The sequence below is a fragment of the Hippocampus comes genome, unplaced genomic scaffold, assembly GCF_001891065.2.
Source record: "Hippocampus comes isolate QL1 unplaced genomic scaffold, H_comes_QL1_v1.1 scaffold527, whole genome shotgun sequence".
Lineage (NCBI taxonomy): Eukaryota > Metazoa > Chordata > Actinopteri > Syngnathiformes > Syngnathidae > Hippocampus > Hippocampus comes.
Window position 1 is genome coordinate 565782 of NW_017804903.1, and position 16136 is coordinate 581917.

At 42.9% G+C, this 16136-nt stretch overlaps 1 protein-coding gene across 1 annotated transcript in view; it reads right to left on the reverse strand.

Moving 5' to 3' along the window:
* Positions 1-15465, reverse strand: part of LOC109524105 (plexin domain-containing protein 2-like) — a 40712-nt gene extending 25247 nt beyond the window's left edge. The window contains exons 1-2 of the mRNA XM_019883719.1: positions 15442-15465; positions 4501-4757 (exon numbers count right to left, since the gene is read on the reverse strand). Coding sequence (XP_019739278.1) covers positions 4501-4725 — 225 coding nt within the window. The 5' untranslated portion in view covers positions 4726-4757; positions 15442-15465. The remainder of the gene's footprint in view (positions 1-4500; positions 4758-15441) is intronic.
* Positions 15466-16136: the final 671 nt, after the last annotated feature.

A 16136-nucleotide genomic window follows, 5' to 3' on the forward strand; every position in this document is an offset into this window, starting at 1 on the left:
TGCAACATACTTATAGTTGCTCTGCCATTGGCTACTCCAGAGCATTATCCAGGCATCCCATTGGCTAATGCTATGCTGATGTTTGCCTTGGACATTTTCGAAGGCTTGTTAAAAGCCGACAAAAGCAGTTCTTGACAAAACGCCAGGCAAAAACCACTTCTGAGAGGGAGCATGGACTAAAAACGATGAGGACGCAGTTAAAAGTTCAATGACCCTCATTTTTATTCTTTACTCTATTCTTTGTTTTTACATTATGGACAACTTTCATTTATTGTCCAACAATCTAATTGTAAAAGGTATTTTTCACATACTTTGATGCACTTTTATGCTTTACAAAACATTTAGGTCTGAATTTTGGCGGGTGCTGGAACGAATTAGGGCATTTACATGGAAAACGTGTCTCTACTTACAACATTTTCCAGTTAAGAAATTTCTTCCAGAACAATTCATTTCATAAGCTGTACTTTATCTGTGAACTATTTGGGAAGCAAAGAAAACAGAATGTACTGAGAAGGTCTTTGGAGGAAAGAATATGAAATCAGGTTGATCTGATAATCTGTCTGAACTTGCACCTTTTTTTCTCTCTTTCTATTCAAGTCAGCAATTGATGATCAGACGTCCCGGAAAGATGATCCTGAATGATTATCTTGCGACGTGGGGTGTGCTGGATGATTTTTTTTCCCCTCCCTAACTCTCTCTTTCTATTCAAGTCAGCAATTGATGATGATCAGACGTCCCGGAAAGATGATCCTGAATGATTATCTTGCGACGTGGGGTGTGCTGGATGATTTTTTTTCCCCTCCCTAATCTGCTTGTAAAATCATCGGGCATCGTTGAACATAAACTTCCTGGAGAACAAATCCTTCTGTGTGTCGTCAACACAGAATTCAGTTTCCCGAATTTTGGGCTCTTTCACATTTGAAACACTGTTCAGCTGTTAAATCTATATGAATGCGTCCGACTTTGACTCCAAGCACGTCTGAACACAGACTCTCCAATTAAATCTCGCTGACTCTTGCTCACAATTCCTTCTTCTTGCTCAATGCCATCTTGGCCAACGGTCTCAATTGGGGTTAATGACCTGGAGAACGAGTGATTCACCGGCTCCAGGCGCCACGGCGTCTGCTGTCACTGTGCCGACACTTTTATAAACCCGCGCTTCCAGGTGAGAGGGATCCAAAGCTGGCTGGGTGGCACCGGTTAACCCAAATACAACCTCCCACTGCAGCATAGAGTCCATAAAAAAGATGGAGCGATTTCTTCAGTGGTGTAAAGTGGCCATAAAGGTGATACAAGGGAAAAGTGGAGTAAGTGATTGTTAACAAGCCATTCAGCAGTGCCAAACAAACTTTAACTCTGCGTCGCGTGTTGTCTCACGCAAGCGTCTGCCAAACAGCTGGCCGGACCTCGAGGGCGAGTGCACGCAAACGGCATTTTCGCTTGTGGAGGGCAGCGCTTCATACGCCATACCGTGTCTATGTATCAATGTGTGTTTAAATGACTTGATGTTTCCGTGTGTGTGTGTGTGTGTTGGGGGGGGGGGTGCGTTTGGACGTTTACAGCTGATGATCAAAGCTCCCTCTCCCTCCCTCGGTGAGAGACATGGTCTTGTGAACCCATTAGAAGCCGCTGAGAGGAAGGAAAGAAAGAAAGAAAGAAAAAAAACACGTATATAATGAGCTGCCTCAACCCCCTCCGAGGGAGGCCGGCGTCATTACGGCAGAACGCGTTGGTGCCGTGCGCAGGCCGTGGAGTACATGGCCCCGGTATCTTTAATTTACATCGTCCCAGAAAACAGCCCCCGACTATTTTTCATCGGTAGCTTCACCAACTTCTTGTGCCACATTGGGCTAATTTCCTGTCTTGCCTTCTGGTTCCAATTTCAAAACCCACCGCCTGCATAAAGGTGGGCGAACAAATGAGGCCCCGTAATCCTGATTCGGGATCCGATATTAATCCACGCACTTCATTTGCAAATATCTAATTGCCTGGAGCGATTCGTAGCTGCTCTTGCGACGGCTGAGTACTTTTCTCGGCGGACTTTATGGATTTATTTTCGATGAATGAGCTCCGCGTCAGGCAGTGTGGATTTTAATGGAAGATGCTCGACAAGAGAACGATCGTTAAAATCCAGAGAAACACTTTTCCTAAAATGTTCTTTTAGTCTAGTGGTGTCTAAATTTGGAAACGCGTCGCACAAGTTTTCCGAGGTCCGAATTATTTTCTTCACCAGAAATAAATGACAATATTAGTATATATAATATCATTTTTTCATAAATATAAAATGGTCCTCAGAGGAATAACATCAAATAAAATACATGCGTACATCTACCTCAATTTGTGAGCTGTTGTCGGCGTCCTCGGCTGAAATCAGGCCCGGGAAGCGCTCGGCTTCCGCCTCCTCCTGCGCCGCCACCGCCTCCTCCTCCTCCTCGCGTTCCTGCTCCTGCTCCGGACTGGCCCTGTTACTGTCCATGTTCCGCGGGCTGTTTGGAAGCCATCTCCTCCAGCGGTGTGCGTGTGTCTTCGTGTCCACCATCACGTCCTCATCCAGCATTTGCCCACCTTGCACGTAGGAGTAAGAGACCCCTGAGGGGGAGGCAAGAAAGTTAGCAGTTCAGGTTTGTAAGACTAATTGATTCCATCAATTAAATCGAGTTTATTTGTCAGGAAAAAAAAAACAACCTCAAAGCGTATCTGCACTAGCGTGCACTGCTTACATTGCTCGCATATTGCTAACTGAGAGCGGGATGGCAAAAACACAGTCAGGGTTGAGAACTTTTTCCGATCTGTTGAGGCATAACTTTTCAAAAAAAATAAAATAAAAATCCGTCTTCGAAAGAGACGACACGAGCGGGATCATTTTCACATTGTTTTCCACATCATGAGAAAAGAGCCTTGTGAAAGTCAGTCACAGAGTCAACCGTGCTGAACGTTGCCAAAGACACGGTGGCCCATTTACAGCATGTGTTGCAAAAAAATTTTAAAAAAAGGAGATTTATCCACATTGGAAACTTTTGCCCCGAGGTTTGTTGTTCCAAGTCCAAAATATTTCTTGCCGTGCAACGCTAGATCAAAAACAAAAGAGTGCAATCGAGCTAGAAATGTTGCGTGCAAGCAAGCATGTCAGATTTATGTGAGACTCGATAATCAAATCATAGCTTTTAATTGGCCCAAAGCTAAGGTAGCGAGGAGTAATTGGTCAAGTAGATTTATTTCACTGGCGCGATGGCCGCCATATTCATCTCCCGAGTTTTTGAAAATTTACGGCTCATCAAGCATCAAGGTCAGTTTGCGAACCAGCGCAGTGCACGGTTAGCCTCATGATAAGAATGAAGCACAGTGAGACCAATGAACCGCTGGAGATGATGCGTATAACTTAAAGACGATTGGAGAACATCGGTGGAAAGACAAGGATGATGGATGAACAAACTTGAGCCAGGACCACAAACTTCATAAATCCCGGCACATTTAACGAAAGACAGATTACGATAAAACAATCACGGCGAGACGACGAGATGAAAGGTCGGTTGCACCGTCATTAATTTACAGATTTTCCCACATTCGAAAATGATAAAGCGCTCGTTGGAAGCGAGCCCGGGGACGTTAATAAGCTTTACAAATGCATTACAACATCCATATGTCTCCATGCATGTCATACACCACAAAAGTGCTGTTTATGTTAAAACCCAGCCAAAAGTGATAACTCATTGAAAGTGTCATCCGCCGCATAATATTTGGCTTTGCCTGCTAATCGATGCGCAAAATTCTAACACCATACCACTAATGTTAAATTAAATAACTCCTCTCAAGTGGTACAGTGCTACCTCTACTTACGAAATTAATTGCTTCCGGAAGAAATTTCTTAAGTGGAAAATTTTGGAAGTAGAGACGCGTTTTCCATGTAAATGCCCTAATCCGTTCGAAGCAAAGAAATGCATCAAATTATGGAACAAATACATGTTACAATTAGATTATTGCACAATAAATGAGAGTTGTGCATCATGTAAGCACACCGACAGATTACAAACTGAAATCGCTACTCACAAGGAGCCAGGAAAATTAAAAAAAAAAAAAGGAAATATAGTGGTAACTCTACTTATGATTTTAATTAGTTCTGGAAGAAATTTCTAAACTAGAAAATGTTGTAAGTCGAGACGCGTTTTCCGTGTAAATGCCCTAATTCGTTCCAGACCCCCCCAAATTTCAAACATAAATGTTTTATGAAGTATAACAATGCATCAAAATATGTAACAAATACATGTTACAATTAGATTATTACACAATAAATGAGAGTTGTGCATAATGTAAAAAAACAAAATACGGAGTAAAGAATAAAAATGATGGTCATTTAACTTTGAACTGCGTCCTCATCGTTTTTTGCCCTCTTTCGTCCATGTTCTCTCTCAGAAGTGTTTCTTTCCTGGCGGTTTGTAAAGAACTGATACAAGGGTGTTCCTCAGAGGAATAACATCAAATAAAATACATGCGTACATCTACCTCAATTTGTGAGCTGTTGTCGGCGTCCTCGGCTGAAATCAGGCCCGGGAAGCGCTCGGCTTCCGCCTCCTCCTGCGCCGCCACCGCCTCCTCCTCCTCCTCGCGTTCCTGCTCCTGCTCCGGACTGGCCCTGTTACTGTCCATGTTCCGCGGGCTGTTTGGAAGCCATCTCCTCCAGCGGTGTGCGTGTGTCTTCGTGTCCACCATCACGTCCTCATCCAGCATTTGCCCACCTTGCACGTAGGAGTAAGAGACCCCTGAGGGGGAGGCAAGAAAGTTAGCAGTTCAGGTTTGTAAGACTAATTGATTCCATCAATTAAATCGAGTTTATTTGTCAGGAAAAAAAAAACAACCTCAAAGCGTATCTGCACTAGCGTGCACTGCTTACATTGCTCGCATATTGCTAACTGAGAGCGGGATGGCAAAAACACAGTCAGGGTTGAGAACTTTTTCCGATCTGTTGAGGCATAACTTTTCAAAAAAAATAAAATAAAAATCCGTCTTCGAAAGAGACGACACGAGCGGGATCATTTTCACATTGTTTTCCACATCATGAGAAAAGAGCCTTGTGAAAGTCAGTCACAGAGTCAACCGTGCTGAACGTTGCCAAAGACACGGTGGCCCATTTACAGCATGTGTTGCAAAAAAATTTTAAAAAAAGGAGATTTATCCACATTGGAAACTTTTGCCCCGAGGTTTGTTGTTCCAAGTCCAAAATATTTCTTGCCGTGCAACGCTAGATCAAAAACAAAAGAGTGCAATCGAGCTAGAAATGTTGCGTGCAAGCAAGCATGTCAGATTTATGTGAGACTCGATAATCAAATCATAGCTTTTAATTGGCCCAAAGCTAAGGTAGCGAGGAGTAATTGGTCAAGTAGATTTATTTCACTGGCGCGATGGCCGCCATATTCATCTCCCGAGTTTTTGAAAATTTACGGCTCATCAAGCATCAAGGTCAGTTTGCGAACCAGCGCAGTGCACGGTTAGCCTCATGATAAGAGCTGTTTATGTTAAAACCCAGCCAAAAGTGATAACTCATTGAAAGTGTCATCCGCCGCATAATATTTGGCTTTGCCTGCTAATCGATGCGCAAAATTCTAACACCATACCACTAATGTTAAATTAAATAACTCCTCTCAAGTGGTACAGTGCTACCTCTACTTACGAAATTAATTGCTTCCGGAAGAAATTTCTTAAGTGGAAAATTTTGGAAGTAGAGACGCGTTTTCCATGTAAATGCCCTAATCCGTTCGAAGCAAAGAAATGCATCAAATTATGGAACAAATACATGTTACAATTAGATTATTGCACAATAAATGAGAGTTGTGCATCATGTAAGCACACCGACAGATTACAAATTGAAATCGCTACTCACAAGGAGCCAGGAAAATTAAAAAAAAAAAAAGGAAATATAGTGGTAACTCTACTTATGATTTTAATTAGTTCTGGAAGAAATTTCTAAACTAGAAAATGTTGTAAGTCGAGACGCGTTTTCCGTGTAAATGCCCTAATTCGTTCCAGACCCCCCCAAATTTCAAACATAAATGTTTTATGAAGTATAACAATGCATCAAAATATGTAACAAATACATGTTACAATTAGATTATTACACAATAAATGAGAGTTGTGCATAATGTAAAAAAACAAAATACGGAGTAAAGAATAAAAATGATGGTCATTTAACTTTGAACTGCGTCCTCATCGTTTTTTGCCCTCTTTAGTTCACATTCTCTCTCAGAAGTGGTTTTTGCCTGGCGTTTTGTAATGAATTGATCCAAGGACATTTGCTTTTGTTGGCTTTTAACAATCCTCTGAAAATGTCCAAGGCAAACATCAGCATAGTGAGCGATCGCCCGACTGCTGAACACTTTTTCTGGGTGATTCGCATTTACGTAAAACTAACGGAACACATCATGGCCCGAGGGGCGAATGACGAGGACGCTGCATCGACACATAGACACAGAAGACATAGAAGACATAGAAGACCCTCTTAGCCAATAGGATGCCAGGATAATGCTCGGTATAGCCAATGGCAGAGCAGCAAGAAGTATGTTGCATTCAGGAAAATCGGAGCTGCAATTAGTGAGGCATACTGTATTTTTACCTTTCGCATTTTGAAATTTCTTTCATAATAAGAGGCAATATTTTCCTGTTGAGGCGTTTCGTTAGCTTGAAAATTTCGTATGAAGTGACGTTCATAAGGAGAGGTACCACTGTGCTGAAAAATACACTGAAAGGCTTTGATTACAATTTTTTCCCATCAAGTCACCATTGACAAGAAAAAAAAGGGACCTGTCTTTCTCTTCTCTGTGATTTGTTCACACTGTCTATTATTACAGAGTCTGTCATTTGCCATGCCTGTAACACCACAGAGGGACACCTAAAATCCGCCCCACCCCCGGAGGGGATAAAGTGTCGCCTCGGTGTGGGACTGTTACTCGGCCCGAGCGTGAAAGCAAATCTTTCCCCTTCTCACGTCTCCTTCCAGGGCCTTCGCATATTTTGGCGGCTTCGTAGGCCAGACCTTCGAGAGTCAACGCGACCGATTCACACAACGCGACGGCCCACCGTAATTTTGTTCCACTTAAAACCTTTCAAGGACTTTTAGCAGGTCATAAAGCTGCAGAATGGAGGTCTTGCCCACACCCCCCCCGCCCGCCGCTTTTTTATTCTCGACCCACTTGACTCACTGTCACAGACACACAAGAAATAAGCTGCTGCCGCGTTGTATCCGAAGAGAAAAGAGCTTTTCTCAGCAACAAAATACAAATGAGGCTGATGTAAGCGTTGCTTCAGCCTCTTCTCCACTGAATATGAGATGAAATTCTACCCGTTCATTTTCCAGCGGTGGGAGGAAGGTCTATAGACAGCACAAAAGTGAGTATTGCATTCATATTGTGGCGAACATTTGAACTTAATATTTTGACTCGCATTTTGTGAACAATGTTTTAGACATTAACCCTTTCAGGCACCCTGTAACCTGATAGCATGAGAAGCTGTCCACTGTAGTAGCTTCACGTCTAGTTAACACCGCAGCAGCGTCATTTCTTTTTCACAAGTCAAATAATACAATCTTTCTTTGTCACAACAACAAATATTTGCACATTTTTTTTGCAGTCGCATTGATTAGCTCGACGAACACATTCATAAAACATTTTTTATAATTGTTTTAAAATGTGTGACAGTATTTTCTTTTACTTTGTCATCTCAATTAAACGCATAACCAATGCTAAGCAGTTATTGGTGATGCTACCTTTAAATTACCGTATTTTCCGCACTACAAGGCGCTCCGGAGTATAAGGCGCATCTTCAATGAATGGCCTTTTAAAAAAACGGTTTTCATATATAGGGTGCACTGCATTATAAGGCGCATAAAATAGACGTAACAGTAATGGCTGCGGTTGCGTTATGCATCCACTAGATGGAGCTACACTAAAGGGAATACAATACAATACAACACAGCTTTATTTATATAGAGCTTTCAAAACCACTGCAGCTGTAACAAAGCGTTTTACAGAACATTAAAAAAATAAAATTCCGCCCAAGAAATCAGAATACTGATCCATATAATGGACGCATCGGCTTATAAGGCGCACTGTCGGCTTTGGAGAAAATGGAATGTTTTTAAGTGCTCCTTATAGTGCGGAAAATACGGTAATGTGCATGGCAACCACCACATCAAGTGGAATCTCCTAAAATTGATGACAAATTCTAACTACGACTTAAGTCCTTGACCTCTCCCATTTTCTATACCACTTACTTATCCTGTTCAGGGTTTGGATGGCAGCTTATTCCCCCCGCCCCCGCACCCTCCCTCAATTTAAAACCATTCCCAGGTATCTTCATTGCATGCCTGATGTGTGGCGAGAGTGTGAGGCACTTCTTGTCTCTTGCCGAATGAGTTTTGCGTGGAAACTTTGCGCACCTCTGCATCATACCAAAATACATCGATATATGATCACTCTTCTTGTATTTAAAGTCATCGGTGAGCTTTGAAGTGCATTCGTGAAATGAGCGGTGACACCGCTTGATGGACAAATGTCACAAAACTGGGCTTTTATCGAGAACATGCCGCAGCTTGCTTTTATAACACACTGGCAGGCATGAAAGGCTACTCTATCATTAGGCGAGCGCAGAAAGAGAAAGTTAAAGAGCAGGTGAGGAGTGAGGCGGCACCTGTACAAAGTCCAAAAATGACTGCACATCAACAGCAGCCGTGCAGGCGATGGGAGCACTCAAAGCAATTACAACATGACAAAACACTGAATCCATACAGACGGCGGGTAAAGTACGGTACTCTGCGCTCAGAGATTGAATAAAACTAAGAAATCTTCACAAGTCAAATGGAAACGGACCGCTTTCTTGTCACAAGGAAAACGAATTGAAAATGATTCCGTTGGCTGTTTCTTAGCGTCAACTACATCCGAACAAATAACTCCCCTGCCCCCTCCTACTTTACTCTCTGAACGCACAGGCACTTTAAATTCCTGGTGGTCTCTACCCTATCGTTTCTGCTTTCATGGATGATTAGTCACGTTTTGTCCCAGTCAAAACACTCCGCCACAGACCTCCTCAGGGCTTCAGATTGGAGCTGCAGATAAAAAAAACGTAGCTCTCTCCCACAGAAGAACACACTTGTGGTGGATATGGCAGTGTAAAAATGACTTACTGTGCAATGGCTACCACCAAAACGGTGTTGGAGACGAGAACGGCAAGTAAACAGCAAGGTTTTTTTTCTTCCTTCATATAAAATTTGGAGGCGGTCAACTCTGTCTACTATTGGACTAAAGAAAAAGTTCATTCAAAATAAAAATAAAAAAATGACCCATGAACGCAGAGTTACAAATGATCAGAAAATAATAATTCTGACTGTAACGGTCATGTCTGTCTGTTTTTGCTTTCAGCCTCAGTTGGAGTGGAGGGAGTTTCCGTCCAGCAGGCGCACCTGTTCCGCGTTTACCAATCAAGCCTGCCAAGTATTTAAGGACTGCCAAGCTGCCTCGTTTCTTGTCGGATTATTGACCTTGCTCGCTGTTGTGCTTCGAGTGTTGCATTCTAGTCTTCCGGATATCTTTCGTAGTCGCTCTCGTTTTGTCAGAGAACTTTGCAAGTACAGTATTTTCCTTATTCTTTTTTATCAATCTTGGTTATTGGACTTGTGATACAGTGGTACCTCTACTTACGAACGTCTCTTCATATGAAATTTTCAAGTTACGAAACGCCTCAACAAGAAAATATCGCCTCTTGTTATGAAAGAAATTTCAAGATACAAAAGATAAAAATAGAGCATAGGCTGCGAGTCGCAGCTCCGACTTTCCTGAACGCAACATACTTGTAGCTGCTCTGCCATTGGCTATTACCGAGCATCTTCCTGGTATCCCATTGGCTAAGAGGGACCTCTACTGACCTCTACCGTATGTCTTATGTGTGTAGATGGATAGATATGTGTCTATGCAGCGTCCTCGTCATTCACCCCTCCTGCCATGAGGCGTTCCGATAGTTTTACGTAAATGTGGATCACCCAGAAAAAGTCTTCACCAATCGGGCGATCGCTCACTATGCTGGTGTTTGCCTTGGACGTTTTCGAAGGATTGTCAAAAGCTGACAAAAGCAAACGTCCTTGGATCAGTTCTTAACAAAACGCCAGGCAAAAACCACTTCTGAGAGAAAACATGAATTAAAGAGGGCAAAAAACAATGAGGACGCAGTTTAAAAGTTAATTGACCATCATTTTGATTCTTTGTTCTTTGTTTTTTTTTTTTACATTATGCACAACTCTCATTTATTGTGCAATAATCTAATTGTAACATGTATTTGTTACATATTTTGATGCATTTTTATGCTTTAGAAAACATTTATGTCAGAATTTTGGGGGGGGGGTTTGGAACGGATTATGGCATTTATATGGAAAATGCGTCTCTGTTCTAATTAAGAAATTTCTTCCAGAACCAATTAATTTCGTAAGTAGAGGTACTGTAGTATTTCCTTTATATATTCTCGGTGTTTTCTTGTACCTTTGTACCTCTTGTGCATTGTTTTTTTTTTCCTGGCTCCTTGTGAGCAGCGATTTCAGTTTGTAATCTGTCGGTGTGCTTTTCTGTAACAAATATTTTTGTTATCGCGCTTTGTCTGAGCCTGCATTTCTGGAATCCAAAACAAGACTCGGTTCATTTCAGAACCTGACAGTAACACCTGATGCAGTCGGGATCATAAACAACATAATAATCTGACCTTTTGATGAAATAGCGCCGTGCTCCCTCTGGCATAACATCAACCGCATCGGAGAAAATGTGCAAGGAAATAGAGGAACATTTATTGGCTTGGAAAATGTTAATTACACTTCCTAGGGCACATCCAATTTCAAAAAGAATGCCTTCAAAGTATCTTGCTCAAATATGCCCTGCTGCAAAGACGAACACTTGACACAGTGTATCAGATTTATCGGTAAAATAGTAGAATCTACAATGTGACTGAACAAAAGGGGCTCACGTTAAACTACTGCAGCCTTTTTTCGTTTTTTTATAGCTTAATGGGCAACAATTTAAATGGGTATTGGCGCATACATTTGGGGAGCAGCACTGCTATAAAACTGCGGTCCACTGATTTCTAATTATGACTCTGGCTTGAGTCATGACGGTTAAAGAGGGTTTAGCAAAAGAAGCGCCTCATTTCGAAATAATGGGGATGCCGCATTACGGCTTCATACTCTATCATTAACCTGTAAACTCTGTAAATTGGAAATATACCACAAATTACGAACCCCAAAACAATTTGACGTCATTTCAATGTCATGTATTTTCCAACAGAACCATTAATGAATGGCTTACAGATGATTTGTGTTCAAAGAACAACGCAGATCAAACTCTCCATAACTTATGCTTACAACCCGGGCTAAACTGAGCTCCTCCCCAACATGCAAAGGTTTTAAAATAGTCGGGACGCATCACGTTTTTGACTGATATTACTACTTTCAGATTAGACATGGCTTTGGCTGCATATTAGGGCATTGTAGAAGGAAAAACATGAATGGGGTAAAATGGAAATATTCTTGTGACCTCAAATCGTGACCAGGAAAAAAAAAAATCTGCGTTCTTGCTCGACAAATTTATTCCAGTCGTGAAGTTTTATAATAAATCACATAGGATTTTTTTTTTTTTTTTGTCAGCTTCATGATTTATGACAATATCAAGCAGTTCGCTGAAACAAGCCAGTATGCTGGATACAAAGTGCAACAGGCACGTGGGTGAGAGAAACCCGCAACACGGGCCTTTGGCGGCCCAGACAAGGAGCCCGCTGTCACCACTGTGGCGTTCTTCGTGTAATTGGTGGTTAGCCACTTGGTCAGTGCGGCAAGCTGAAAATGTTTGCGGGATAGACACCAAACAAAAGGGCAAAAAGGAGGAGGTATTGGTGTCCTGGGTGCTTTTATGAATTTCGGATTCGAGTCAGGCACATCGTCTTTCTCTTATTTCAAAAGATTGAGTGATTGACTGCAGGACCGTGAAAGCGTTACTGTTGGCTCAGCTCCATTTTTCGACTCTGAGCCATACGATTCGGTGCCAGAGCAATGCATCATTGGACACTGGGCTTGTTCTATAAAAGATTATTCCTTTTTGGGCTCCACAAACCGGTGGCGATATTACTCTGTTCTCCAAGGTCACAGGCTAACAGAGCTATAAAATGGCATTAGGACAGGACAGGGATGGTTGTAGCTCAGTCAGACTTAAATCAAAGCACACAAACACACAAACACACACACACACACACACACACACACACACACACACACACACACACACACACACACACACACACGGCCGCACGTCTGTGCATTCAACCTTCCCACAGTCTGCCTCGAGCTTTGCTCAACAGAGCTGAAAATTGGAAATGGTCTGGAGGATGTGTCTTGTGGAGATACAGTACAAAAGCCTGCACTATGACCCTCGCGGATACTCAACATCAATCATCGGATTGCCGCTATTTTGTCTTGGTGAACCAACTGCTGCGGATAATGAGCGTCCAGTCGTGAGAAAAGGATTCACGATAAAACTCAAATTTCCTTGAATTTGTCATTCAACTATGCCTTATGTGAGTTATTTGTTACTAAAGGAAGATGAACATTTTGTCTTTGTGGAAATTTCATACTGAAAGCTTGAAGTGTAAGATTGTTTCATAAATTGGAACATTTGAAAATGTGAAATGTACATCTCGGGTGGTGGCTAGCAAAGGGGAGCTAGATTTATATATATTTACAATTTGTTCTTATGGTTTGTGGAGCCGACAATGAGAAGAAAGGAGCGTCAGCGCAGAGCGCAGATGCGTATGTGGAACTGGGAGTCGCCCCTTGGAATTGAAGCGGATTTACATGGGACAGGAGATGTGAGCCAATCTCTTTTTTTTCGTCAATGGACGCTACAGCTTCTTGTTTGCTTTCAAACTTAGCTTACGCACGCACTTACACACGCATTCCATGAGGAATGAAACGGAAAGATAAAGTCACTGCCGACCTTGCCGACTTTTTGCAGCATGTTCACGATCGTAGCTCATGTGTACCGTTTATAAATGCTTCTCCCGTCACTCCAGATTCCAATTCTTTGCCAGTGCCCACGGTGAACTATACATAAAACAAACTCTGAACGAGAAAACAAATAACAATAAAAGATATAGCGCAGCAGCTCTGATTGCATGCCACACTTGCAGACTGATGACCGCTAGCAAGTTCCGGTGATGCAGTTCATGTGCCAGCGTAGATTAAAGGTGACCTGCTTTTTAATTTTATTTTATAAATACGTTTTGTGAAAGTGAAACTGATAGGATGCTTCGGGTGCAGTGTGCACTAACACAAAAATATATCATATTAATAACACGCACAAAGACACAAATGTTTTGGGTGGGGTTTATTTTCCCCCTCTGCACCTCTCGCGATTGACTTGAGACCAGTCCGCGAGCTACCGGTCGATCGCGGTTGACGTATTGGGCACACCTGATCCAGAGTCATCAGGAACTCTATTTGAAACGTAACAGGTCCCAGGGAAAATCAACATGACCACGGGGACGGTAAGTGAACTCTGCACAGGAAGACCGGATCGGAAATAAAAATACAAGACTCAAAGATGGGCTAACCACTAGTCCACCGCACTGCATGTCTAATAACGGTTATGGTGTGTAGTTGTAAACTGCTCCAGAAAAACAAACTGGAACCACTGGACAGCAAACATATGTTTACTCCTGTTGGGGGACATCATTTCACAGTCTGGTGGCAAAATCAAGACTTGCTTTTATCCGATCGATCACTTTTACATTGTCCCTCTAATAGAAATCGATTCGACTGGTCTTCCAGAGACTCCGAACGTGCCTGTTCCCCGCCGTGCGGACAAGCTTGTTCTTGTCCAACAGGTATTGATTGATTGATGAGACAGTGTATGAACTGCATCTTTTTCGGCACGGGAGAGGGGAGGGGTCGGGGGGCTTATCCATCAGCAGCGTGAAGCCTCTTAGCTCTCCAGCCTGCCAAACATGTCCACGCTGCAGTGTGTGGTTAAGTCGAGCGGAACGCACTCAATGGGTCCAGCAACTTTCCTAGGGGGTCATGGCGTATCTGTCATCGCTGCTCCCCCCACTGTGTGCTGCCAGGTGGACTATTCTTTTTGCAAATACTGTGGTACCTCTATTTATACATAATTGGTTCTGGAAGAAATTTCTTAACTAGAAGATTTTGGAAGTAGAGACGCGTTTTCCATGTAAATGCCCTAATCCGTTCCAAGCCAACCCAAAATTCAGACATAAATGTTTTCTAAAGCATAAAAATGCATCAATATATGGAACAAATACATGTTACACTTAGATTATTGCACAATAAAAGACATTTGTGCATACTGTAAAAAACAAAAGAATTAAGAATAAAAATGATGGTCATTTAACTTTTAACTGCGTCCAAATCGTTTTTTGCCCTCTTTAATTCCTGTACTCTCTCAGAAGTGGTTTTTGCCTGCCGTTTTGTCAAGAACTGATCCAAGGACGTTTGCTTTTGTCAGCTTTTAACAATCCTTCGAAAATGTCCAAGGCAAACATCAGCATAGTGAGCAATCAATCGCCCTACTGGTGAACACTTTTTCTGGGTGATTCACATTTACGTAAAACTATCGGAACGCCTCATGGCCCACGGGGCGAATGATGAGGACGCTGCATCGACACATATCTCGCTATCTACACACAGACACATACGGGAGAGGTCCCTCTTAGCCAATGGGATGCCTGGATGATGATCGCTAATAGCCAATGGCAGAGCAGCCGTCAGTAGGCTGCGTTCAGGAAACTCGGAGCTGCGTCTAGCAGCCCATACTGAATTTTTACCTTTCGCATCTTGAAATGTCTTTCGTAATGAGAGGCTATACTTTCCTGTTGAGGCGTTTCATAACTTGAAAATTTCATATGAAGACACGTTCGTAAGTAGAGGTACCACTTTATGCATCGTGATCTAATGACGAGGACACAGAACTGCCTGATGGGGCCTGACCATGGCCATTCAGAGTCTTTTAATGCAACGTAACAGCTGAGAAGCCCGCTGACAAACAACCGAAGAGACACCAGGTTGGAATCCAAATGAGCTTGTTCTCAAAAACCCGACTTGCCTTTGTTGTTTATCACCCTCATATTCTGCCGACAGTCAGCACAGACGAGTGTTTGCGCAGAGGAGTGTTAGCGCATACGAGTGTTAGCTGGTCCCTCTGCCGGTGATGATGAAGGAGGGGAAGAGGAGCGAGCTTTGTTGACATTGGCATCGGCGGACTGATGCCGGTTGGCAGTGTCAGCCCCCCACTTACAAACCGGACCAATTTTCTCAGGGGGGAGGTGACGAAAGGCTGAAGACTAAGACTGCCTTTGCGTTGGCTTAGAGTCAACAAGATCCCCTTAATCAGCCTGTTAAAGATTCATACTCACGTGCGGCTGAGGCTTTCCTGTTTTCGACCAAAGAATCAAAGAAACCAGATTTGATAGTACAGTGTCTTGTCGGGGTTTCTGGCTTCGACTCAAGCTACCTCTCGACATCAGCTCTCAACAGATTTTCCGTCCAAAGTCCCTCAGCCTTAACTCACTTTTCGGTCTCAGCATAGTGTTTTGGGGACTTTGGTTCCGTCCCTCCCAAGTGTCGCTGCCATGCCTGCGGGCAGCCTGCCACCGCCACCCATGGGCCTCCTCCAAGTTCTCCCTCTCCGGGCTTCCATTGATCAAATTCAGGGGCCCCGGAGACGAAAGACAGCCGAAGGAAAGATGTGGCACAATTCAGACTGAGTGGGATGTTTTCAGAGCAAATCCTTCACAGACAGCAATAAAAACTATAAAGGAAAATGATAAAAGGTTTTCTGCCTGCCGCAAATGTAGTAACGCATTCTTCATCAAAATAAACCAACATAAACCCACAACATAAAGCGCACAAAACTGTCCGTTTACTGTCTGGCAAGCAGACGACCGAACAAGACCGGTCTTGCTCAAGTTTGTGGTGCAGTCTCCTCCTCTAACTGATTTTCCGATCAATGCTCTCTGGTTGCTATGGTAACGTTTAAAACGTGCCTTCAAAATAAGATACACTGCAAATACAAAGTGCATGAAAAATACGACTCACCAATAACCCCCCC